Source organism: Canis lupus, chromosome 16, assembly GCF_048164855.1.
Source record: "Canis lupus baileyi chromosome 16, mCanLup2.hap1, whole genome shotgun sequence".
Classification (NCBI taxonomy): domain Eukaryota; kingdom Metazoa; phylum Chordata; class Mammalia; order Carnivora; family Canidae; genus Canis; species Canis lupus.
The window spans coordinates 9,568,957-9,596,175 of NC_132853.1; the positions used below are offsets into that span (position 1 = coordinate 9,568,957).

The 27,219-nt window shown below is 51.3% G+C and overlaps 1 protein-coding gene across 7 annotated transcripts in view; it reads right to left on the reverse strand.

Annotated features, from left to right (window-relative positions):
* The window catches only part of AK8 (adenylate kinase 8), a 127,322-nt gene that overhangs the window by 98,727 nt on the left and 1,376 nt on the right, over positions 1 to 27,219 (reverse strand). For 6 of the 7 annotated variants that reach the window (XM_072778491.1, XM_072778490.1, XM_072778497.1 and 3 more), the window contains exons 2-5: positions 25,678 to 25,762; positions 19,800 to 19,849; positions 16,593 to 16,706; positions 4,505 to 4,573 (exon numbers count right to left, since the gene is read on the reverse strand). In XM_072778491.1, coding sequence (XP_072634592.1) covers positions 4,505 to 4,573; positions 16,593 to 16,706; positions 19,800 to 19,849; positions 25,678 to 25,762 — 318 coding nt within the window. The remainder of the gene's footprint in view (positions 1 to 4,504; positions 4,574 to 16,592; positions 16,707 to 19,799; positions 19,850 to 25,677; positions 25,763 to 27,219) is intronic. The other variant, XM_072778492.1, reaches the window with a different exon arrangement.

Here is a 27,219-nt window from a genome sequence, read left to right on the forward strand (position 1 = left end):
AATGGGACCAGCACTGCTCTAAACAGTAGAGAAGCATCTTAGCAAAGAGAAGAGAAGCAGACCTGAATGCTTTCAGCCTAGTGATCTGCAATGCAAGAGTTTAATTTGACTTGGCAAATTCATAATCAATTATGGATTAAGGCATAGAGCGTTTTGTACGGGAAAGTGCAGGCCTGTTTCCAGTCACTTAGGAGGTTCTCCCCTCCCTCTTTATTTCTGACAAATGACTGTACCTGCATGTCCCAGATAAAAGAGAGGAAATCTTCAAAAGAGTGATCAATTGATAGGTCAGTTTTAAGAAGAGTTGATTAGAGCTTGGTTGAACTGAGTATGGAGGGGAGCTCATGCCTCATTCTGCCTGCCAACCCCTCTGCCTAAGACAGACCCTCTGCAGACCACCTTGGCCCCATCTCTGGAGGTTTCTGGAACAACCTGACTCTCCTGGCCCGGTTAGCGGCCCTCACGGCCCTTCTCACAGCTGGCCCTGCTTTGGTCATGCAAGGCTGTCTCCAGCTGCAGATGGTAAGCTCAAGACCAATAAAGTTTTATTGGAACAAACCATGTCCTTTCATCTATGTATCATGTGTGGCTGCTTTCACATTACATCAGAGTTGAGTAGTTGCAACAGGAGACCACATGGCCCACAAAGCCCAGAACAGTTACCATCTGGCCTTTACAGAGAACATTTGCTACTCCCAATTTAGAATGGCCTCTGAATTTTGGGCCCTGGCCTGGCCTGGATGGTGAGAGACCATCAGCATATTGAACAACCTGAGGTTGAAGGAAAACACACTGTTTAGACCAGACTTTGAAACCCAGACTGCAGCTTAGCTGTAGCTGTACCATGATTTACTCACAGGGCTGAGGACCATGCAGACCAAGCCTGTGAGAATCACTACTCCATCACCAGCACTCTGGAAAGATACATGGGGATCTTCCCAGATTTGGACCTCTCAGTGAATTTTGAAGCAAGAGAGAGAGAGGGAGAGTGTGTGTGTGTACACACTTGTGAATGTTAGAACAGTGCAAGCATACAAGCTGTGGTTCTGGGCAGGATGAAGTCTGCACAGCCTGCCCTCTCATGCCCACCAAAAGCAGCTCTGATGCACGGACAGCACACGCAGGGCAGCTATGTGAGGAATCAGAAAAATAGACAGTAGTCTACTAAGGTGAATTGGGAAAGAAGACCAGAATTCAAAATACCACCAAACCAGCTCTCCTGGCCTGGTCTTCAGGCAGCCTTGAGACCCAGCAGTAGGTGGCAGGTAGAGACCGAGAGAGGCCCAAGAGGCACCCTGTCATCTGGCTTGTGCAGCGGGAGAGGAGGCTCCTGACACTCAGGACAGTGGGGGAGATTTCCATGAGTTTTTCTTTGCCACTTTCTTGTACCCCAGCCTCCAGGTAATTGTGCTGCTGCGGCAGTGACACAGGGTGGCCATAGGTGCCTGCAACCCTGCAGTCAGCAGAGAAGAGAGCCAAGCCTCATTCATTTTTCCTCTCTCCACCCTCCTGCCACTTGGCCCCAGTTGCAGAGGCAGTCACAGGAAGCCTGTGGCAGAGTGGGACAAATAAAGTACCAGCTTTCTGGCCAGAGGATCAAAAGGAGCAACACTGACAAACTGGAAGCTCCCACGGAAATGGAAGAGAGAGCAGTGCAGGCAAGCAACCAAGTGAAAGTGTTTATGGACTTGTGGGCTTCCCCTCAAGTTGTATGGACAAGGGTCTGATGCCAGGCAGCGTTCTAAAGACATGGCGAGATGAAGTACAGCACAGACCACTACCCAGGCCCTACTGAGTGGTATACATAGCACAGAGCTGCAGAGCGCTGCACAGCACTTGCAAAGGCTGGGAAGACAGGAGTAAGATGGGAATCACAACAAAGCAAAATGGGAACCACAGCACAGAGAAGGTGGCTGGCACCTGTGGCCTGAGCCCAAATCGTCTGTGAAGACAAAAATGCCAACATCTACCATAGGATTTAAACAACAGCTGGAGTCTCACAACAATATGAAAAATGTCCGGGATATAAAATCATGTAAAAAAATAAAATAAAATAAAATAAAATAAAATAAAATAAAATAAAATAAAATAAAATAAAATAAAATAAAATAAATCATGTAACACAAGGACAGCCAGGAAAACCTCAACTCATGGGGAAAAGACATCACCACTTGTGTGACTTGGTTGTGAGAGTTACCAAAGACTCTGAAGCAGCTGGGGTTTTAAAGCAGGCTCCAGGGGATCCCTGGGTGGCTCAGCGGTTTAGCACCTGCCTTCGACCCAGGGCGTGATCCTGGAGTCCCAGGATCGAGTCCCACATTAGGCTCCCTGCATAGAGCCTGCTTCTCCCTCTGCCTGTGTCTCTACCTCTCTCTCTCTCTGTGTCTCTCATCAATGAATAAATAAAATCTTAAAAAAAAAATGTTTAAAAAAAATAAATAAAGCAGGCTCCATGCCCAGTGTGGAGCTCCATGTGGGGCTTGAACTCAAGACCCTGAGATCAAGACCTGAGCTGAGATCAAAAGTCAAATGTTTAACCAACCGAGCCACCCAGGTGCCCTACTGAAGCAGCTGGTATTAAAACATAATAATAACAACAGAGCTCAAACAAGTAATGAATGGACAAAAAGAAAGTCTCAGAAACAGAAGACAGCAAGAAGAACCAAATGAATTTTGAAAACTGAGAAACATGGCCATCCAAATTAAAAGCTCACCGATGGGCCCAACAGGAGAACAGAGACAAGGGAAGGCAGGCCTCAGTGGGCCTCAAGATGCTTCAACCCACATTACCCAAACCATGGCAGAGGGGAAGGAAACAGAGGATGGGGACTCAGTGACCATGGGCGTACCATAGGCCTGGTGCTCATGGCCCTGGAGCCTCAGGAGATGGGGGAGAGGACGGTGCAGAAACTATCTGAGGAGATAATGGCTGAAAACTGCCCAAGTTTGGAGAAAAATTTAAACTTGTAAATTCAAGGAACTTAACAAACCCTCAAAAGAATAAATCCAAAGAAATGCATGCCAGACATATGGTGATTAATCTGCTGGAAACCAGGAGCCAGGAGAACAATCTTGGAGAAAGCCTTGGGGTTGGGAGGGGGGGTGAGGGAAAGGGACGCACTACTGGGCGGGAGTCTGGGCAGCTGCCCTTCCACCAGACACCACGCGGGCCAGAAGGAAGTGGGACACTGTGAGGTGTGAGAAGAACGAGCTGAGGATCTAGAATTCTGGATCCAGGGACAAACATCCTTCAAGGATGGAGGCAATAAAGACATTCTCAGCTGAAAGGAAACCATGAGGGTTCACTGCCAGCAAAGATGCTCAGAGTTTTCCAGGCAGAAGGGGCCACGTGCAGCATCGGGAATGAATGGAGAGTGTCAGAAATGGAAATGCTTGGATAGATCGGACAGGCAGTTCTCCTCTTGAGTTCTTTAAAATAGGTTTGATGACTGAGAGTAAACTGCTAAGGCTCCGGCCAGTGTCTCCAGTGTACACACGTGGAACACACAGAGTGGTCACAAACTCAAAGAGGGGAGGGGACTATGTTGGACACCATGCTCCAGATGGCACAGAAGTGACTCTAAATAGACTGAGAAAAGGTGAGTCTGTAAACTGCCATCACTGGATCACTGCTTTAAAAAAGCTACACAGAGATATAGTTAAAAACACGAGAGATAAGTTAAAATGGAATACTTTAAAAGTGTTCAAATCATTGATAAATGGGCCTTCATTAAAATTAAAACCATTTGCCCTGTGAAAGCCACTAATATGAAGATACTAAGGTGAGCCGTGGACTAGGAGAAGATATTTGGAGATCACAGAGCCAACCCTCCATTTCCTCATCTGTAAAATCGAGGAGTCACGGTGCTTGCCCAACGGAGTTCCTCTGAGCATCCAAGGAGTCAGGCTGTAAAGCCTTCCCCTGGCACCCACCGTTCCTGTTGCCTGCTTTTTTCCCTCCAGATCCTCTCCACTCTCTCCATCCCCTTCCATGCCCCAGAAGGCTGACTTCCACAAATGGACTGCTTCACCTGGACACACTGCCCTCTGGCTTCACTGGGTCTGGCCAAAGGTGGTGCTGGCAGGAGATCAAAGGATGGCAGGAAACAGTTTGGGGTACCCATCAGCTCTCCCTCCGCTCCTCCAGGTCCAGGAGTGTCCGGCTCCCTGTGGGGCTGGTCTCAGGTGCTTTGGCAGTGCTTACCCCCTACTTCCAGAACTGTCCTTTCCTTAAGGCTCTCATGTGACCCCTTGAGACAAGCCAGCTCTGTCCTAGGATCCCTGATGGACACCCCAGATTCACCAGGTTATTTGGCTCCAACCAAGGCGAAACCCATGTCCACAGACAGAACTTCACCGAGATCTGGTTTGTCTGTTTTACCCTTCTCTGAAGGCCTTTGGTCATCTCTGTGCCAGGACCTGATCCCACATCCCTCACCCTCCCTCTGTGTGATAACAGAGCCCCCCCAGGAGTCCTCAAGCTGCCGCACACGGGGTGTCTTACCCGCCTGATGCAGTCCTCTTCCCTCAGGCGTTCCTGAATCAGTCTGACAAGCAGTGTGTTGGACAGTTTCTAAAGGAAAGACAACACGCAAAATGAGGGTCCCAACTCACATTCTGAGCGGAAAAGGACATGTAACTGGCAGGGCAGTGGGCTCAGCTGAGCCCTGAGGAGCTGGCTGTGTCAACATGGAGGTTCCCCCATCCCTGACTGATGGTCTAGTGGCCTCGGTAAAGCCCGCCTTGCAGCTTCCACTCCTACCCTGAGTTTTATTTTACACCAACCACCATTTTGACGGCTCCACACCACATGTGCACACCGATCTTCCCTGCCCAGATGCTCCCCCCACCCAGCTGAGTGACTCCAGGCTCCCTCAGAGCCTTGGCCCAAGTGTCACTGCCTGCAGGCAGCCCTCCCTGGCCCTCCCCAGGCTAAGCCAATGTTCCTGTGGGAAAGGGACCAGTCTTAGTATCTTTGTACCCTAGAGAGTGTGTGAAAAGGGGCTGTGGTGCCCATCTCTTCCCAACTCTGCGCTCAGAGACCTCACGTGGTAGCTTGAAGTCAGCCACGGTGGGAGTATTTATACCATGGAAATGGGCAAACGCTGCCAAGACAGGCTTTTTTCTCCCCAGAGAGCTGGTTGTTAAATGTTGACCAGCACACCTCTGCCTGAGCCCCAAGTCAGTGCCAAGGATATAGGATGGCCTTACCAGCTGATGAGTTCATGACACTTTATGTTCCTGAATACATTCATCAAATAGTAATAATGAGCTGTGGATTATACCCTTTGAGTTGGGCACTGTGCCCAGCTACATTATCTGTACTATTTTTATCACCTCTTTACAGATGGGGAAGCTGAGTCTCTGAGAGCTTAAGCCCCCTCCCCTGGGTCATACAACCAGGAAAGAGCAGAAGCAGACCTTGAACCCATGCAGGGCATCCAGAGCCCTACCTCTTAAGCACTCCACACTCCCTGGGACCAGCAAAGGCAGGTGGGGAGGGAGGGGAGGTGCACAGGTAGGAAGTCAAGGATGGCCCCCTTCTGTCTCTCTTCTGAACAGAATCAACATCTCAATTTTCACAACCAGAATCAACATCCCAATTTTCACAACCAAGTCTGGTTTGTCTAGCAAAACCTTGATGCTTTGGAGCCGATACCTGGAAAACCCATTCCCAGGTGTCCCCTTGACCCAAGATCACTAGAACCCCAAACACTTGGCCAAAGCAGACTCCCAGGCCAGCCCCAGACAGCACATCCTGAGCTATGTCAGGGCTGAACCGGCTCCCAGGAGGGGCGGGGCTCCTGCCAGGTGCAGGTGAGGGTCCTTGGGTGTGCTCTGGGCAGCATGAAATCTACCTTACACTTCTTCCCCCCAAGCTGAGGATCCTGGAGTGGGACCATGTAGGCTTGGGGAGGAGGGCAATTTCCTGAAGTATCCTTAGGGCTAAATGTGGCCCTGGTGATATTTTAGTGACACTGGAGATACATTTGGATCTTTCATCCTAGAGCCAGTATTTGTGAGGGTTTGGAGAGACCAGATCTTGCCTCAGGAATGCTGTCATGTCTGCCTGGAGTGCTGTTGGAGCACCTAGAGAGACAGCTGGGACACCACAGAGCCTCTCAAACACGCTACACACTGTCCAGGCTGGCTCAGAAATGGTGCACATAGCAGAATGTGTCCATGCCTCATGTTCGTTATGTCATGGCAGCGAGAGTGTGGGGAATAGACAGTGCCCAACCGCTTCTAACTGTGGATGTTTGCCGTATTTTGACCCCCAATTAACATTTCTCTGTGCTCAGTGAATGGGCTTAGGTCAGTTCCCCCACAGAGCAATTCAGAGGGAGGGAACAGGGTACTGGGGCAGGCTGAGAGAAGCTGGGGGTGGGTGCTCAGCTCCTCCTCCTTAAGCTATTTGACTGGGTTCCTGGACAAAGCAGGCTGTGTTTGGGCAGATGATGTTTGGCAGCGAAGGACGCCCTTGGGGACAGGACATTCCAGGTAACTGGCTCACAGGGCAGGGATAGGAACTGGAGGGAGAGGGGGCTAAAGGCTCCAAAGCCCTAAGAGAGTGTGATTGCAGAGGTTATCTCTGGTCTCAGGAGGGGGATGGGCTGAGTGGGTAAAGAATGTTCCCAGGGAGGAGCACCTGGGTTCAGTTGGTTAAGCATTGGACTCTAGATTTTGGCTGAGGTCATGATTTCAGGGTCATGAGATCGAGCCCCATGTTGGGCTCTGCACTCAGCAGGAAGTCTGCTTGGAGTTTCTCTCCCCATCTCTCTCTCCCCCTCCCTGTACTCCCTGCACACTTGCTCATGCTTTCTCTCTTCAATAAACAGATAAATCTTTGGGAAAAAAATGGTAAAGAAGCTACATTTTTTAAAAAAAAGAAAAAGAGGGACGCCTGGGTGGCTCAGTGGTTTAGTGCCTGCCTTCGGCCCAGGGCATAATCCTGGAGTCCTGGGATCAAGTCTTGCATCGGGCTCCCTGTATGGAGCCTGCTTCTCCCTCTGCCTGTGTCTCTGCCTCTCTGTGTATGTCTCTCATGAATAAGTAAATGAAATCTTTAAAAAAATAAAAAGAAATAAAAAGAAAAAGAATATTCCCAAGGAGGCCCTTCAGAGGCCACTGGATTGGTCAGGGACTCATGATTTGGGCCCTGGCCACCCACTGAGTGGCATTGGACAAGTGCCTTCAATGCTCTGAGCCTCAGTTTCCTCATTTATAAATGAGACAAAGACAATGTATTTCAAATAGTTGTCCTGAGGATGAAATGAGATGATATGCATGATGAGCTCCCAGCAAGGGCTCAGCACCAGGGCTATGATGGTCAAGTACCCTTAGTATACCCTGCACACTCCTTCCTCAGCATGGGTCTGGACAAGGAAGCAGCTCTGACCAAGGGGTCCACTAATGTATCTGTGTCGCCTCTCCCTATAGTGCACAATCAGGGACCAACATCTCTCCCAGCTCCCACTTATATCTCTGATAACGGATGTGGGAAGTCAAAATAAATTCCAAGCACTGCTGGGTGGGGGTTTCCTGGAACAGCATTTCTTACATTGAACACAGACTCATGCTCAGCATCAGGGCTCATATCCCCAGCTCTTGCCCTGGGCTGGCTCCATTTGTGTCACGCTCCCTGCTCTTGGCTACATAATGGCTGCTGCAGCTCCAGCCATCTGGGCAACCTTGGACAAGTCTTCACCTCTTTAGGGTTAACATACCTCACCAGTAGAAATGAGTAACAATATTGTAGTTTTTCCTTTTATCTTTTACCCTACATCCAAACAGCCACCTCCAGTATCACACCTTCCCCCAAAGGTCTTTGAGGAGCCACCCCCCTTGCCTTTCAGCGTGTATGGTTTCCATGGGGGTCAAGTCCGCCCTCAGATATAGAGGAGGGCCCTGACTGGTCCAAGCTGATCTGTATGTCCCACCCTTGGCCACTGTGGTTGCTTCAGAGGCTGCCCATAACCCAATCCCAGCCAAGAGGCATCAGGTCCAGGACATAGGTACAGTCAGTGGAAAGCAGGAGTCCTTGCCTTCCAGTGGATCCAAAGCTGAGAGGCTAGAGCTGCAGCAAGCACTTTGCAGGCACGAGGAGAGTGCAAACCACCGAAGCCAGCACAAAGGGAAAGGGAAACTAGGTGTCTCTGCCTCAGAATGGCTTTTCCAAGGATGTGGAATTGGAAGAGGAAGACAACAGATGGCAAGAGGATGAGGGAGGGTATGCCTCTGATGAGAACCAGATCTGTAATGTGTCCACTTGAAAGTTCTTGGGGCCACTATGGTTTCTACCAAATGGACAGCAAAAGTCAAGAGCAATAATGAGCAGGAGAGAGAGAAGGAATGAATGAAAGCATGACAGGTAGAGCAAGACGAGGCTGGAGAGACGAGAGGAGGCCAGCCAGCATGCAGTCCCCAGCTTCAGGATCTCCCAAGACACCTACGTCCTTACATCTGCCCTCTCCCCCATCTTGCTAATTTCTTGCTTAAGCAAGCCAGTTACTCCCTCACCTGAACACACACACCCAGAAAGCTTGTGGAAAGCACAGCTCACAGGGCCCATGCCAGGGTTTCTGATTTGGCAGGTCTGGGGAAATGCTGAGAAGCTGCATTTCCAACAAGTTTCCAGGGATGCTGAGGCTGCTGGTCCAGGGACCACACCTGGAGAACCACTGCCTTAAAAGCAAACTCAAGCACCCGAGTGCCCTACCCCACATGGGAGAGGTTGTTGGGGACAGTGCCTTTCTGCTCCATTCATATCTTCCCAGCAATCCTAGGAGACTTCCCCCGGTTGGCAAGGAAAGGGTCAACAGGGAGTAGCCCTTTCCTGTCCCCTCCTGTCCCCTGCCAACCCCAGGCAGAGCCAGCTTCCATCCCTTGGCCTGTTTCCCTTCAAGATTTGTCTCTTGTCCCTGACAACACCCATGCAGGAGGCAGCATTCAAACAGGTACTGGGGCAGGTGGAGGGGTTGCAGAGGAGGAGGCAGGGGAATGCAAGCCAGTCAAAGAACACAGGTTGAAAGGAGACAGGTCCAGGTGGGGTACAGCACCCGCCGGGGTGTGCCCGGCGGGGGACAGGCCCATGACTTTGAGCACAGCCCCTCCCGGGTGCCCCCTGCCGCTCCCCGCCTTGGCGCTGTCTCAATGCCAGCTTTGATGTGTCACGTCAGCAGCAGGGCTTCCAGGGGGTGCCTCTCAGAGTCCTGCCAAACTGTCTTTGTAGGAATCAGCCTCCCTCCTCCCAGAGCTCTGCCATGCTCTCCCATCCCAGCCCCGCAAGGCCTGGCTTTGTGGGGAGAATCAGGGACAAACCGATCAAGCTCAGTGAAGCCCCCGCTGGTCACAGAGAAGGCCCAGATCCGATGCAGGCCCCTGGCCCCTCATCTCCCTGTTTTTGTCTCATCAAGGGCAGAATTGGCTGCGCTGGCTCCTGTTTGGACATTTCTTCTCCATCCAGCTCCCAATGTCCAGAGCCGTGGGGCAGAAGAACTGATCTGCCAACCTCAGAGGTGCTGCCCTCCATTAAATGACACACTGGTTTGTTGCTGTTTGTAAGTCACCAGTTATGGTGGCAGGTCAAACCCTGGCTCTGCCCTCTGGGGCACCTTACTTCACTTCTCACACCTGGGCTTCCTTAGTGGGATGACACAAGCTGGCATGGGTCCCATCACCAGGCCCTACTCTCAGGGCCCCTACTGTCCTGTGTCACCTTGGGTGACACTTGTGCAAGAGCCAGAGGGCATTTTTATCTACAGTATGAACTTCCACCTGGAGCAGAGACAGGAGGGGAAGAGTTGAGACTCCTGGTCTGCCCAGTCTGGCCTCTTCCTCCTACAGGTGCTGCTGGTGGTGGTGGGAAGCCAGTACTCGGGACTTGAGCTCACTCAAGAACGGGTCAGAGAATCCTTAAAGACAACTCTCATTTCAAAGTTCCTACTGCTCCCAGGATCGTCAGAGCAGGTGTGGATGGCAGGCATTCTCACAGTTCTGAAAGGCAGGGCCCTGGCAGGGTCTGCAATAGGTGACAGGAGACAGGAAGAGGGAGAGAAGGGGAGACTAGGTGATGAAGGAAGAACACACCCCTGACCACGTGCCACACGACAGGCCCACAGAGGGAGGTGGCCCAGAAGAGACTCTACAGTGGGAAAGGCCAATGAGCTTTACAGGGAGTATGGTCCTTGGGCTTCTGTGTCCCTATCCTGGGTGGCAGGCAGAGCCTCCACGACCCCAAACCTTCTGCAAGGCCTGTTCACACTGCCACCTTGAGTGGCTGACAAGGGACAGGAGACAGTAGGAGGGCTCCAGCGCTGAGCACTTGGTCTCAATGTGGCCTCCAGGACATGGAGCAACTAGGTTGGAGAAAGCATGGCTGGAGCTGACAGAAACCACCCACCGGACTTGGGCAATCCCAGAAATCCTCTGTGACCCTGGAGAGCCCTCTATCCCTGTATATAGATGGAGGCAGGACAAGGGCACAAGTTCTTTTCTTTGTATGTTAAAGAAAATGGTGACCCTGGCAACTGGGCACTTGGGTCCCCTGGGCCACAGCTGATTTACTTTGTAAACAGAACTGAAATGAATAAATGACACTGCAGCTAGAAAGAATCCAGCTCTGGCTCCTTCCTGTCTGACTGGCCTTCGGAGCCTGGATCACTCATTCATTCAACAAACATATGCTGTGGTGCTCGTATACAAAGGCCGCATGCCGAAGAAACTTTGATTTGGGGACTATTTATAAGAATAACAACCACAATGAGAAAAGGGGCTGGTGGTTGGTGGCGGAGGGCACATTAGAATTCCTTGGGCAGCGTCTGAAACCCCCGATGCCTGGCCCCACTCCCGGGGAATCAGACTAATCGAGTCCAGCAGTGCCCCAAGAGAGTCTCATGTGCCACAAAGATTGAGAACTTCTGGACCAGGCAGCTTCTCGAGTGTGCTTGCAAGTATTTGTTCTCCCTGCAGGGATTTCAACACTAAAGTTCTTTAGAAATTAAAACATTCCAGAGCGATCACACTCAGCTCCTGCTGCATAGAAATATCCTTTCCCCAGGGAACCGCTTCACCTTCCTATCACCTCCTTTGTGATTAGAAACCCACAGGACTCAGTTTTCCCAAACTCCAGCAGGGCCTGGACTGGGGTGAGGCGTTCTAGGAGCCCTGGGCCAGAGTTGAAGGAAGCGCTGACTCTCAGGCTTGTACAAGTGCAAGGTCAGCACCTAACAGCCGGTGCCTCCCTCACTTTGGTGCCCTGGACTCCTGGTGGTGCCCATCTTGCTCTCCCCACCCACAGGGGTCCCCTACCCAGTGTCTGTGACCTCCAATGAGGGCGGGCTTAGGGAATGGACCAGAGCAGGCATATGACGGAAAAGGATTTAACAAAACAGGATAAACTGAGAGCAAAGGTGGCCTTGGTCAAGGTGAAAAGGAGATAAGAAACACCTCCCGGGATCCCTAGGTGGCGCAGCGGTTTGGCGCCTGCCTTTGGCCCAGGGCGCGATCCTGGAGACCCGGGATCGAATCCCACGTCGGGCTCCCGGTGCATGGAGCCTGCTTCTCCCTCTGCCTCTCTCTCTCTCTCTCTCTGTGACTATCATAAATAAATAAAAATTAAAAAAAAAAAAAAAAAGAAACACCTCCCAAGAGAGGTGTTTATACCCAGAGTGCCCTGGGCCTGGACAGAGGGGGGGAGCTGGAGGACTCAGAAAGGCATCTCCTCAGGGAGACTTTAACACAGACCAGCTACCAAAGAAAGACTGATGGGGCACCTGGGTGATTCAGTCAGTGATGTGCCTGCCTTCAGCTCAGGTCATGATCCTGGGGGTCCTGGGATCGAGTCCTGCATCGGGCTCCCTGCACAGCGGGGGGCTTGCTTCTCCCTCTCCCTCTGCCCCTCTCTCCTGCTCATGCTCACTTATTCTCTCTCTCTCAAATAAATAAATAAAATCTTAAAATAAAAAAAGAAAGTTTTCTAAGTGTGAACGTGTGTGTGAGTTTAAGAGAAAAGAACACATTACCTTCTGGAAAGTGAAACTAAATGAAGGCCGGCCAAATGAGAAAAAACAAAGGCTACTTAGCCAGGGCTTCGCTCTGGTGAGGGAGTCGCCGCATCATTTGGGTGCGGCAGAGGCTCCAAGGGGCCGGCAGAGCAAGAAAGCCTGGCGGTGGACCAACAGGCAGCTGCGCCGTACCCTGCCGCAGGTCGCTGCAGGTTGTAGCTCAGAGCTCCATTTTATATAAGGTCTGGTCTGGTCACTGTGGATTCAGTCTCTCAGTGGATAGAGACCAGTAAAACAGCTCCAGGTGAAATGGAATACCATATGGGTTTGCTCTCATAACCCGAGAGCAGGCAGGCACAGAGCGACACAGGGAACACGACTGTCGGGAGCCAAGGCTGGTTGACACCGGGGATGGGCCCGGGAGGGTTCTCATGCCTTTCTCACTGCCTGAGTAGCATTACAGTGTTTTATCATAAACAGTTAAAAACAAAGATGGGTTTTGCGGCCCTTTGCCTGATTCTGGGCTCTCCCACAACACACATCCTGCAGTTATGCCCTCTAGGAAGGCTTTTCCTAGCATGACGGTGGTGAGGGCCCCATTGAGCCAGAGTCTTACAGCCCTGCCCACTCTGCCAACGGAGAGCCGGTGCCTGGGACTCAGTCAGAGAAGGCTTCAGGGGCGAGTGAATTAGGCAAACTGCCGGAGGCACGAGGCTCCCAGGTCCCTTAGTCTGGGTCCCCTCACCTCCCCCCAGAGCTCCCAGAGGCCAGGGGAAGGAAGAAAGTCATCTTTGGGTCTCCCATGGCACACAGGAGGGGATGAAGAAGTATTTTGGGAACCGTCTGGAAATGCCTAAGATGAGGTCTTGGTTAACACCCGAAACGTGGGAGAATTCTGAGTACAAGGGCAGAGCTGAGATTCATAGAAGATTAGGGATCTGAAGGTATCATCGCTACTTGCAAAAAGAGCTATAAAAGGCTCCTAATCTGCGGACGTTTTAAAGATGACCCTTAATGAGAGGCCAGGCCTGGACACGGCCACCTGTGGCTGCCTGACACACACCCATTCGGGCTCTTCAGAACCTATTACTCCTTCATCAGTCCTGATGGCCTGCCTTTCATCTTCCCTCCCCCATGCTTCTGAACTGAGGAACCCCAACCAGACACCCTTGAAAGCACTTCGATGCGGTCTGAAATATGCTGATAATTAGCGTAATGAAACCCAGAAGGAATTTCCTTAAAATCCTTCTCTCTGTTGAATTTGATAAACCCGATAAAAGCATCTTTATCCTAGAAATGAGACTGCCTCCCCCATCCTGAGAAGCTATCTGAATATGAGATACACACTTTCTTTCTAAAACCATATTCCCACCCCAGATGCTGGTGTCCCCCCCCCCCCGCCCCCCGCCAGCCATAACCACACGGCGATTCCTGCAAGACTGCAGGGCCAGAGAGCAGGTGGGGCATCACATGCTCTGCCCCAGGGCCCCTGCCAGGCAGTGGGGGCAGGAGGTGCTCTGGACTGAGCATATTCAGTATCGTATCACTATGGCAGTGACTAACCCTGCCGAATGAGGTCTTCCTTCCATCGAGTTGTGGGAACTGGTGAACTTGGGGTTGGGAGTCCCATCCCCAATCCCTGAAAACACCCCCTGCCCTGTCAGGGTGCTCCTGGCCTTGTCAGGGCCCAGTGACCTTGCTGAGCCCTCTTTGCACACTCCTCACCAGAGTTGCCTGGGGCCTCTGGACACCTGACCAGTTGGCCCATGCATTGGGCCTTGGCACTGCTTCTGTGGGTGGTTTGAACCAGGGAACAGAGTGTGGGCCAAGAAAGATGAAGAGAAACCTCAGAGAGGATGGAAACACAAGAAGTGGCCACAAGTGGTGCCTAGTTCTGGCTGTAGAGCTAAGGAGGAAGGTGCTACTTCCATCTGGGCCCCAGGAGTCACTGCAGCCCCCTGCCCGGCCCATACCCAACTCCAACTGCTGGAGTCGGGCTCTGGGTGAGGCCTGAATCTGTCCTAGCCCGGGGGAGGTCGGCACCCCCATGCTGTGCATGGAGGTCACGGAAGTTATGAGATAAGGATGGAGGCCTGGAAAACACTCAGCAAACACAGGGATTCTTATCCTTCTCAGCTTCCCTCACAAACAAGAGGCAGCTGGAGCCTCCATGAAGAACATCCAAGAGGGCATATCCCTGCTGCTATGGTCTGAATGCCTGTGTCCCCCAAACTCAGATGCTGAAATCCTAACCCTCGAGGTAACAGTATTGGGCTGAGGTAGGGGGGCTTTGGGATGTGATTAGGTCATAAGAGTGGAGCCCTCATGAATGGGATTAGTGCCCTTAAAATAGAGACCCAAGAGTGCCCTTGCCCTCTCCACCACATGAGGACACAGCAGGAAGATGACTCTCCCAAGACACCTAATCTGCTGGTGCCATGACCTCAGATTCCCAGACCCCAGAACTGGGAGGATCGATCCTGTGCTGCCAGGCTACCCAGTCTGTGGTAGTTTGTGATTGCTGCCCGAGTGGACTAAGAAATCCGCTTATATTCCAAAGGGGATTATGGGGACGCCTGGGTGGCTCAGTGGTTGAGCACCTGCCTTCGGCCCAGGATGTGATCCTGGAGTCCCGGGATCAAGTCCCACATCAGGCTCCCTATGAGGAGCCTGCTTCTCTCTCTGCCTATGTCTCTGCCTCTCTCTCTGTGCCTCTCGTGAATAAATAAAATCTTTTAAAAAAGGGGGGGGTATTATGAAGAAACATTTCGAAGTTTCTATTTGTATTAAAGAGAAACAACATAATCAAGCTATTTCCCATTTTTTTAAAAAAGTTTCAAATATGGGGTTGGTGAGATTTTAGGAACAGAATAGCCAATGCCCTGGGATGCTGCACACAGCTGTGTGGGAGTGAGTAGGACGAGGAGGGCAGCCCCGGTGCCACAGAGTGCCAGGAGCACCACAGAGCACCAGGAGCATCACAGAGCGCCAGGAGCACCACAGAACACCACAGAGCACCAGGAACACCATAGAGCATCACAGAGCCCAGGAGCACCACAGAGCATCACAGAGCGCCAGGAGCACCACAGAACACAACAGAGTGCCAGGAGCACCACAGAGCACCACAGAGCACCAGGAGCACCACAGAGCACCACAGAGCGCCAGGAGTACCATAGAGCACCAGGAGCACCACAGAGCACCACAGAGCACCAGGAGAACCATAGAGCATCACAGAGTGCCAGGAGCATCACAAAGCACCACAGAGCACCAGGAGCACGACAGAGCACCACAGAGCACCAAAAGCACCACAGAGCACCACAGAGCGCCAGGAGTACCATAGAGCACCAGGAGCATCACAGAGCACCACAGAGCGCCAGGAGCACCACAGAGCATCACAGAGCACCAGGAGCACCACAGAGCATCACAGAGCACCAGGAGCATCACAGAGCACCACAGAGCGCCAGAAGCACCACAGAGCACCACAGAGCGCCAGGAGCACCACAGAGCACCACAGAGCGCCAGGAGCACCACAGAGCATCACAGAGCACCAGGAGCATCACAGAGCATCACAGAGCACCAGGAGCATCACAGAGCACCACAGAGCACCACAGAGCACCAGGAGAACCATAGAGCATCACAGAGCGCCAGGAGCATCACAGAGCACCACAGAGCACCAGGAGCATCACAGAGCACCACAGAGCACCAGAAGCACCACAGAGCACCACAGAGCGCCAGGAGCACCACAGAGCATCACAGAGCGCCAGGAGCATCACAGAGCACCAGGAGCACCACAGAGCACCAGGAACACCATAGAGCATCAGAGAGCGCCAGGAGCACCACAGATCGCCAGGAGTACCACAGAGCACCACAGAGTTCCAGGAGCACTAAAGAACACCACAGAGCACCAGGAGCACCACAGAGCACCACAGAGCGCCAGGACCACCCAGAACACCACAGAGCATCACAGATCGCCAGGAGCACCACAGAGCACCACAGAGTACCAGGAGCACCACAGAACACCACAGAGCACCAGGAGCACCACGGAGCACCACAGAGCACCACAGAGCATCACAGAGCACCACAGAGCGCCAGAAGCACCACAGAATGCCTGGAGCACCACAGAGTGCCCAGAGCACCTTGAGTGGAAGGAGGAATCTCCAAAGTACAAGGCATCGGTCTTTCTAGTGTGGAGACAGCTGGAGGACTACCCTTAAACCCCCTGCCTGTCCAGATGGGGGCTCCGTCATATGTAGAGGGAGCTCCTGCCCCTGGACACCCCTGTGATGTGGCTGATCCTGGGGAGGAGCGAGCCGAGGCCACTCCATCAGCAAGGGGCCTTCTTGCTCTATGAATGGCCCCTTTTGCCACAAAACCCTCATTTCCATCTCCACCAGGATGTGTCCTACTTGAGAACTGTCTCCTCCTTCCATCACACCCTGCCATCTCATCTTACCCTAGCCTCTCCCTTACTTAGTCCACAAGGACATGGAAACTAGCTGGCAGGGCGGGCAGGGGAGCCATGGGAGCTGTTGTCCTGTCTCCCCTTCCTGCCCTCACCCCCACCCCCACCCCCAGGGCCAGTCCTACCTTCATTTTCTGATAATGCTCCCTGGCAACTGCAGCCAAAGAGGAAAATTTTTGGGCCATCAAGTTATCCATTGTGAGAAGGTTGCTGCTCAGATGTTTGCACAGCCACATTGCCTGAAGAAAGGAAAGAGGACAAGAACATTTTAGTGAAAGCTGTGATGGAGGGAACTCCATTAAAATGTCCAAGTCCTTCTATCTTCTATATTCTACTAGAAAAGGTTGGCCACAAGGAAGCCCAATGACTTCTGGTGGGAAGGAGGCTGCCGAGGGGAACAAGTCCATAGAGTCCTCGCCCCCCCAAGCCAAGGCAGGAAGGGGAGACAGGGCGAATGCTCTGTCTCCAGCAGCCAGTGACAATGAGGAGCTAGAAGACCTACAGAAAGCCATGCCTGTAGCTGCCCTTGGCATGCCTTTCTCAACTCTGGGCACCTCAGAAGGTTTATGACTAGAAATGCAGGGACAGGACCTAAGTATGGGTCACAGCCATGCTCATTCATTTTTCCTTAGATTGGGACATGACCTAGTCTAGCCAAATGAATATTTAGGTCATTGATGGCTATGTATACTCTACAGACATGAATACATTTTAGGGAATAATAATGCAGTAAAATGTTCTTAATGCCCAGATTATACTGATGACCATTTCAGCATCAGGATGACTCAGAAGGCCCTAAAGTCCCCTGGGGCAAGTATGAACCTTAATTCTCTCTGCTGTGCATGCTGGGAGATGTCAGTGGTGACAGCCTTTTAGGGCTCTGTCTGGATTTTACTGTATATCATCTTACTGCAAAATTAGAGTCTGTGTGTCCCCAGGCAGCGGTGAGAGGCAAGGATAGCGAATTCACCAAAAGGCTTGTAGCTCAAACACCAGCCAAGCACTGTGGGCCCTGACCTCACCAGGAGGCAAAGTCGATTGCCTCAGCCAAGCTGAGCCTTGATGAAAAAAGTTGTCTGTGCTCCTGACACTTCAGGAATTCTACCCAGCAAATTCACCAGAGGTCAGGGGGAGAGCTAGACCTGGGGGTAAGCGCGGTGGGCCCAGAGCCCAACATCTCAAAGACAAAGGCCCTTTGCCAGAGGAGACCCCTCAGGCTGAGTGACTTGACTCTGCCTTTACGTGGCTTGTGGCTCGGGAGCCTGTCTGTCCAGTGCAGAGGCTACCACCTTGGAGTGGCTTCTACAGCCTCCCTGGGCTTTTCCCCAGGAGATCAGATCAGTCAGATCTGGAGGGGAGTCTGGAACCTGCATCTTCCAAAGCACCCTGGTAATGCTTGCGACTGCTCGGCTTGGGAGCCCCTGGTTTCTAGCAGCAGAACAACATTTAGGGGGACGGTACTGCAGACAGGAGGGAAAGCTGGCAGCCTGATCCTGAGGAACACAGTAGAAAAAACTACAGACAGACTGACAAGCAGCAGGATAGAGGGATGGATAGATAGGCAGCTGGATGGACAGAGAGAGACAGAATGGTAGGATATAAATGATGCCAGAATATAGCACAGGCAGGTCAGCTTGGACAAGCCTTGGCCATCTTAATTCCTTTTTTCAAACAAAACTATAAATAATATATAAAAAGTAAAAAAAAAAAACCATATGCAATATATACATATAAAATATTTATAAAACAAAAATATATAAACATATATATTTAACAGAGAGAGAGAGAACACACATGCACAATTAGGCAGAGCAGCAGGCAGAGGGAGAGGGAGAAGCAGGCTCCCCAATGAGCAGGGCTCAGTCACAGGGCTCAGTCCCAGGACCCCAGGATCAAGACCCACAGCGAAGGCAGATGCTTAACTAAGCTACTCAGGCACCCCAATTCCTTTTCTGAATAAAGCAAAGTGTCAGCTCATCAGGGGACATGGCCCCCCACATCATCCAGGCCCGGGATGAGGGCTCACAGCAATGGCACAGTCATCAAGGAAGAGTTAACTGATGTTCACTAGCCAGGCTTTTATTTTATTTTATTTTTTAAAAGATTTTATTTATTTATTCATGAGAGACACAGAGAGAGAAAGACAGACACAAACAGAGGGAGAAGCAGGCTCCATGCAGGGAGCCGGACATGGGACTCGATCCTGGGTCTCCAGGATCACACCCTGGGCTGAAGGTGGTGCTAAACCGCTGAGCCACCCAGGCTGCCCCACTAGCCAGGCTTTTATTTATTTATTTTTATTTATTTATGATAGTCAGAGAGAGAGAGAGAGGGGCAGAGACATAGGCAGAGGGAGAAGCAGGCTCCATGCATCGGGATTCGATCCCCGGTCTCCAGGATCGCGCCCTGGGCCAAAGTCAGGCGCTAAACCGCTGCGCCACCCAGGGATCCCGAGCCAGGCTTTTAAAAGATAGAGTTCTACCTCATATGATTACACCTTTCACAAGTTTTGACAATTGACAGGAACTTAATACTGAAACCGTAGGCAGGAGGAGGCAACTAGCATCCGGATTGGGGCTGTCTCCACGGAAAGACCAGGAAGGGGGAGGTGGGATGAGGTATTTGCTGTACCTTTCAAGTCACGGTCTTCAAAGTGGGGAGAGAATCATCAGAGCAAATATGGCAAAATGACAACTGCTATAAAATCTGGGGGAGCTGGGTATGTGAGTATCTATAGTGCAGTTTCTATGCCCTTCTGATTGAACTATTTTGTAATTGAAAGTTTCAGAATGAGTGAAGAGTCCATTTCAAGGGCCACCTGGGTGTCATAGTGGTTGAGCATCTGACTTTGGCTCAGGTCATGAGCCCGGGGTCCTGGGATCCTGTCCCACATCGGGCTCCCCACAGGGACACTGCTTTTCCCTCTGCCTATGTCCCTGCCTCTGTCTCTCATAAATGAATAAATTAAAATTCTAGGGGGAAAAAAGTCTCTTGACTCTGGTCTGGTTCTGGGAATGTATCCTAAGGATATAAACTAAAGAGTGTGCGAGTCTGCTGTCCGTGCAGCCTGAGAACACCCTGGAAGGTATATCCCAACTGCTAAAATAATGCTCAACCCGGATGGGTGGGGAATATAGTTTTGTGTTCTGTGCTTTCTAGGTTTCCTACTAGGCGCACATGCCACCTCTTGTAATAAGAAAATAAGAAGCAAGAGAGGGGAAGGATGAAGGAAAGCTCAGTCGTGGTGAAAACCCACTGAGGGGCAGCCTCATTCCAGCTCTGCAGGTAAATGAGATATTACAGTATTACAATACTTAATATGATGCACTTACTATAGTTGTTTTCCCCGAGGCGGGTGGACCTAATATCACAATCTTCGGCACTGTGGAAGAGAAAGATTTGAATGTCACCACCTTATATGACAGAGCAACCTCCAGAGCCTGCGGTGCTCCGAGGGTATTCATTTCCTTCCTTTCCCAGATTTCATTTTCTGCAAGTGACATGGTCGTTTGTAACCCAAGGGCTCAGAGATGCTCTTACCACAGAACATACCCTCTATGTTTAGAGAGGTAAGTGATCACTGAGACGGTTTATTTTTCTGTCTCCAAGGGGACATGGACACAGTAACTTGTTTGCCAAACTAATAAATATCAAGAACAATTTGGATTTCAAGCACCATAAAGCATTTTAAACAGGGACTTTGTCTTAGGGACACGCTCTCAAATAAAGCTGTATTTTATGTAAATGACCTTCTGAGCATATACACACACATACATGCCTTTTTATTTAGCAAATTGTATTCCCCATCATATTACTGAGGGAAATAATGGGGGAGAGCCTGGAGTATATAGGCCAGATTTATAAAACCCCAGATAGAAAAGTCTTTGTTTTCAAATGTGGGCATTTCTATGCAAATGGCTTGCTTCAGAGGGAGACCGCTGGCTCTGGGCGGTTGCTGGCTCCACATAATTCCTATAGCAGCTTTTCGATGACTGAGTAGGTGCTGGCCCACTGGAAAAGACCAGACCAGTATCTTAGGAAAAGGACTGGAAGGCATGTGTTCCCGGGTCAAATTGGGATTCAGGACATGGTGTCTGGACAGGTGAATCCATGCTGATTCCTCTGCGCACCACCTTGACTTAAAGCCACCCCTCTGCCCCTAAATGTGGGGAACCAGGAGCACAGAACACACATTGGGAAAGCAGATCTCTCTCCTCACCACTGTTGGCCTGACCCCTGAGCCAAGGGGACGATGAACATGTCCCATCTTGTTCATATACTTCAACTCACTTGAGCTTCTGAGGTCTACATGCAGAGCCCATTCCTGCCAGGCCACCGGGAGGGCCCCTCATCTGTGCAGAGGACAATGGATGTGCATGACCTTTTAGTTTGGAAGTGGAAACGGAGAAGGAGCTAGTGTCCATTTGGCCCATGATTTAATGATCAGCACATTTACACCCAGCCAGGCTGCGTGGGTGTAAATATAGACCTTTGTCCAGATTCACAGCACCTTCTCGTTTTCAGGGAAAACATGGAGGGAAGGTTTAAGATGATTCACTGATTCACTCATGGAGCACCTTGTCCTTGCTCAGTGTTGGGACCGATGCTGCCAAGCAAAGCATAATGGAACATTGGTAATTGTGTTAGGTGGGAATTGAAGGGGAGCAGTCGTCCTCCGTGCCTGTCCCTGACTAGGCACTGTCCCTCTCTCCTGGAGAACATGACAGCCTCAGCACATGTCATGGCTTTTTGCTGCTTCTTCGATTTTTATGTGTCCCAACTAACTGCTCTAGAGCACTGTTTCCTATATTTCTAAACACTTATAAACCTGGTCCTTTAGCCCCAATGATGTGTGAATTTGCTTCTTGGAAGCCCCAGATCTTTCCTGTTGGTGGTGATGTGAATCAGGGATGGGGGTGGGTGGGAGGAAGGCCCTGGACAAGGCAGCACTAGGGCATCTCCTCCAGCCCCAGCTACTGGCCTAATGTTGCCACGCTTCAGCTCAGCAAACCCTTGCACCCACTTTCCTCTCCAAGGCAGGCTCAGCTGGGGTGCTTCCTGCCCGCCCCAGTGCGGCAGACACAGTTGGCCAGAGCCACAGTAAGGGAGCAGCAGGTGGACCGGTCCGGCTCCTGTGCCCTTCGCCTGGCTGCCTGGCTGGGACTCTGGCCACAGGCATCTGCTCAAGCTCCTCAGACCTCAGGCCAGACACAAAGGGACTCAGGGTCTGCGGAGCCTGAGGAGTAGGGGCCACACCCCCACAAGAACCTTTTGGGAATGAGTTGACTCCCAAGTCATGTATTCATCTTGACAAAGTTGCGGGGCTCACAGGCTGCTGGGGAAACCCTCCCCTTCCGGGCTCCCATAAGTGGCACCCAAATTGTACACATCTATGAAATTGCTTTAAAAGGGGGAACATCCACGGCCTTTCTCCCCACCTAATTTCTCGCACACATTTATGTGATTAATTTCAGTTTCTTAAAATCTAACACCTTGAAACTCCAGCTCTGCTCATGAGTAATTATTTATAAACAGTGTCATAAAAGGCTGCTTGACTGCCAAGAGTAATCAACTTCTTCAAACCACTTCAAAGGAAATCAAAAAACCTTTCCATCCACAGATCCTTTTGAGGTTTAACTAGGAGCATGATTTAAAATTCACAAGAAAACCCTTAGGTATTGGAGCTCTAATACACAGCTTTCTTGGACAAACGTTTGATAAAAAAACGCAACATACCATTATATACACCATCACCTGCTTTAATATTGCCCAGGGCTACTGTAAATGCTCACTTTGTACTAAATCTGCTTTTCTCGAGGCGAAGGGGCTGCCAGCCATGTGCCGGGGGCTCCCCTTGTTCCCTCCTGTGCATGCTCACCAGGATGAGTCTGGAGCCTTTTCTCCCTCTACACCAGCCACTGGCCATGTGAGCCACTCTCCACCCCACACCATGTCCAGTAAGTGGAGATGCTGAGTGCCCAGCTTTCTGCAAACCCAGGCCCCTGCGTGGCTGGAAGGAGGCAAGATGACCTCACTTACGAGCCCAGGGCAGTGAATATACTCACTGGACGTCAGTGGGCCTCCCTTCATCTCTGGTCCTCTTCCAGACCACACAGGAGCAGGGTTCAACTGTTCTCGGCTTCCTTTCCCTCCAAGAAAACTCATAAAAGGCCTCTTTTGCTTTACTTGTTGGCAGAGGCCTGGGCACAGGGGGAAACCCGCATATGTCCCTCTCTGTTCTTTACTTAGTGGTTGGGACTTGAGCAAAAAGGGCAAAGAGATTCCACCATCCATAAGAGCAGCCAGCCCATGGCCTGAGAGAGGTTGTGGGAACAAAACACCCCCCTCCAAAACAGTGGCCCCTGGGATTCAATGCCTCTACTCCCTTTGGGGCCAAAAACCTTGACTCTGGCTCTTGAGGAGGCCAGGAGGCCGGCCCCAGCTACAGCCAGACGGGGCAGGTCTGCATTCTTTGCACCCCTGCTTGGGAGCAACATGGCATGCTGTGTGGTCTGGAGAAGGAATAAAGGCTCCGTGGCAGGTGCCTCAGAAAACACCATGAGTGAACGGAGGAGGTGCTGAGGAGGATGGAAGAAGGTGAAGGGACGGAGGGAGGGAAGAGGCTGCACAGGTGGTGGTAAGGCCAGCCCCCAGTGTCTGCTGCGGCGCTGAGTCTGAAACAGAAAGATGCTGGTAAAGTGGATGGTTTGACACTGAAAATCAAATCTGCACACAGATGAGCAAGATTAAAGTATAATGAGAATCTGCCTCAAATTTCAGCTCTTGAACTTCCAGCTGAGGGGCTGGCCGAGTCCTGGGGCTCAAGGTTTGAGAACGCATGGCAGCATGTACCCCGAAGCGAAATGTTTCAAACTGGCAGGATGAAGCGGCCCCTGCAGCCGCCCACCGCTGGCCAGGCACTGCCCCCTCCATCCCAGTCACCCAAGCACGCCCCCCACCCCCCCGGTTACCAATGAGGACACTGAGGCCCAGGTGGGGCCAGGCTCCCTCGCCAGTTTCTTTACATTCTTTTTTTTTTTATGATAAATTTATTTTGTATTGGTGTTCAATTTACCAACATACAGAATAACACCCAGTGCTCATCCCATCAAGTGCCCCCCTCAGTGCCCGTCACCCACTCACTCCCAGCCCTTGCCCTCCTCCCCTTCCACCACCCCTAGTTCGTTTCCCAGAGTTAGGAGTCTTTATGTTCTGTCTCCCTTTCTGATATTACCCACACATTTCTTCTCCCTTCCCTCATATTCCCTTTCACTATTATTTATATTTCCCAAATGAATGAGAACATATAATGTCTGTCCTTCTCCTATTGACTTACTTCACTCAGCATAATACCCTCCAGTTCCATCCACGTTGAAGCAAATGGTGGGTATTTGTCATTTCTAATAGCTGAGGAATATTCCATTGTATACATAGACCACAGCTTCTTTATCCATTCATCTTTCGATGGACACCGAGGCTCCTTCCACAGTTTGGCTATTGTGGCCATTGCTGCTATAAACATCAGGGTGCAGGTGTCCCGGCGTTTCATTGCATCTGTATCTTTGGGGTAAATCCCCAACAGCGCAATTGCTGGGTCGTAGGGCAGATCTATTTTTAACTCTTTGAGGAACCTCCACACAGTTTTCCAGAGTGGCTGCACCAGTTCACATTCCCACCAACAGTGGAGACCACAAATGTTGGAGAGGATGCGGAGAAAAGTTTCTTTACATTCTGACAAGAGTGCTGACATGCAGTGAACCCAGGGGCCCCGGGTGGTGGCACCTCACTGAATTCACTCACTGAATTCACATGCCATTAGCTCTTGCTCTGCTCCTATTTCACTTTTCCTTTGCTTTCGCTTTGTTTATCCTGTACTTTTGCTTCTGCTCTAACTTTGCTGTTATTTGGTGGTGGCAGTACAAGAAAGCCAAACTCGGCAGAGGGCACCCAGTAGGGTTCAGGTAATAGCAACACCTAGTCCCTGTCCAGACTCAGGTGGGAGGAGGTGGGAAGGCAGACACATGTGCCTCCAGAAAGCCACAAACGGAGGCCTGGGTAGGAGAGGCCTGGCTGGTAAGCCACAGTCCACAGCAGGGCCGCCAGGAAGGAAGGGCCACTCTGCCCCCCAACGCCAAGAAATAAACAGCCAGTCAGAGAATGGAGGCCTCTCAGGAGAGTCTCACACCAGAAGGCCAGGTGGACAGCTCAAAGTGACAGTTCTCCTGGCCTTCCGTGCTCTCAGCTCCATTTCCACCTGTGGCACGTGGGCTTACCACCAACATCAATCCTCGAGTCAGCAGAGGCTCAGAAAAGGGCACAGTTGTGCTCTCCATGAGCCACTCTGCTTAGGTTGGTGAAATGGCACTGGGATCTGAGCAGCCCCTCACTCTGATGCTCTTCAGCCAAGCCTGAGAAGGTTGGTATCAGGATCTGTGTCTGGGACATGCAGAAAAGGCCAGGTATGCCCGGTGCCCAGGCAGGCCTGGGGTCTCCTCTCTCCCGCCTTTCTTTGTGCTTGTTTTTCAGACTCCTAGCGTCCTTCCTCATCTTAGGCTTGTGAACCTACCACGGGGCACTTCAGGCCTCTGTCCCTCTCAGCTGCGCCAAGTGCTAATTTCACTGGTGCACTGGTACCTCCTTCAAAGTGGCCAGGATGCCAATGAAAAAAACATCAAAGCTCCCAGATACCAGCTCTCCCTGACGGTTCACACAGGACGGGAATGATCCTCCACTTGGCAAATCGATTGTGGAATGGAATGCCCTTCCCTTCTCCCTGGTCCTGGGCTCTGGCTTTGGGGCCAGCTGGCCTGCACTTGGGCCGAGGTTTGGGAAGCTCTGGTGCCCACTAACGGGCACCAGTCATGAGACCCTCAGGAAAAGCTGAGTGCTGCCTGTCTAGGTAGACCAGAAACCAAATTTCCACCTGACAAGTGAAGTCATCACAGAGCTTAAACCCAACAGGCGAGATCAGATGGGACCCACAAACATATTAATAATTGATTCCATGGGCCATTCAGAGGTTTTTGTTTTAATAACTTGGCAAGAGACTTTTTTAGCTGTGCCCCCGAAAGAAATTAAATCGGCCACCATTCCATGTTGTCAAAAGCCCTCCCCACCCGGTCCAGCCCTCCTTCAGACACAGGGAGGACAGAGGGGTTCACAGTGGTTAGGCAGGGAAAGGAGAGGGAGGAGGCCCATTCGGATGCTCACCATTATCATTGTCTTGTTGCAAGTGAGTGATCATGAACGGGATGGGGTCCTTGGGCTGGTAGATCAGGAGTTGCTCCAGCATGTTCTGTGGGCACAGGGCAGACACCCAGGGGGTTAACACCTGCATGGGCATTCAGGGCCCTGGGCTCAGGCTCAGGTGGCCCAGCACCCCGGTCGCTACCAATATTGGCTGGTCTGATCCCTCCACCACACCCACCAAACATGCCTTCAACTTGGGATCCAGCCCCTGCCCCAGGTGCCATCTGCTTTAGTTCCCCATGAGCAGAGACATGAGGGAAAAGCCACATAGGTATCGCTGGGAGACCCCTGCAGGGACTGCACCCAGATCCAAGAGCAGGTGGGCCCAGGATCCTCTACCCCAGTCCCTTGGTGCCTCCCAGACATGCCTTCTCTCAGTTCTCTTCATGCACCATGTTCATGTGCCCCTCAGAGCCTTAGCAAATGCTATTCCCTCAGCTTGCAACGCTTTTCCCTCTGAGTCATGAGGTCTCCATGCAATCATACCTTCCTGATTACGCTCACCAGATAAATCCTGTCATATGTTCCTGTAGCCCCCACACGTCCCTGTAATTTCCTCATCCTTGTCCCGGTGCTGGGCATACTCACAGTAGGTGCCCAATGCCAATGTCTGCTGGGGAGGGCATGGCCAACACTGTTGCCCGTGTCCATCCAGAATGGGAGAGTGGGACAGAATAGTTACCAGCCAAGTATCTAAATAGTCCTGGGACAGTCTGGCCATTCAGTTCCATGGAAAGGCAGCTTCCACGGTTTCAGAACAAGAGGCACAGGAATGAACTGGGGAAGTGATAGGAGCTGAGCTGGCGCAGTAAGGAGCATCGTTTAGGGACAACCTAGAGGGCGGGGGACTTTTGTCCTTTGGGGGTGTTGAGCTCGTGGATGCGTGTGTAGACAGCAGAAAGCTGTGAGAGGTCCTAGCTCCACTCTGTGCCTCACCAGCAAGTCCCTTCTCTTCTCTGAGCCTCAACCTCCCCAGCTGGTGGAGACCCCACTGGTAGCGGCCTCTGATCGGTCTCACTGCAGAGGTGGTGTTGAGATGACGCTAGCTGGTTCACAGATGAGTGTTTTTCATTTTACTTTTCAACAGTTGCATATCTAACGCATATTAGCAAACCTAGGATTTCAAGGATTCTGCCTAGGAGGAGGTAAAACAGGCTAATCTTTTAAAAAATGGGCTGATTTAAAGAAATGACTACATTAAAGTGGAATTGTGGTGGTAGTATGTGAATTGATACATGTGATAACATTTCATAGAACCGTACACACACTAAAAGAAAGAAGTGCAGGTAAAGAGCGCCTGGGTGGCTCAGAGGTTGAGCGTCTGCCTTTGGCTCAGGTCATGATCCTGGGGTCCTGGGATCGAGTCCCACATCGGGCTTCTCACAGGGAGCCTGCTTCCCCCTCTGCCTATATCTCTGCCCCCCCCCTCTGTCTCTCATGAATAAATTTAAAAAATCTTTTAAAAAAAGTACAGGTAAATACACATGAAATCCAAATAAGGCC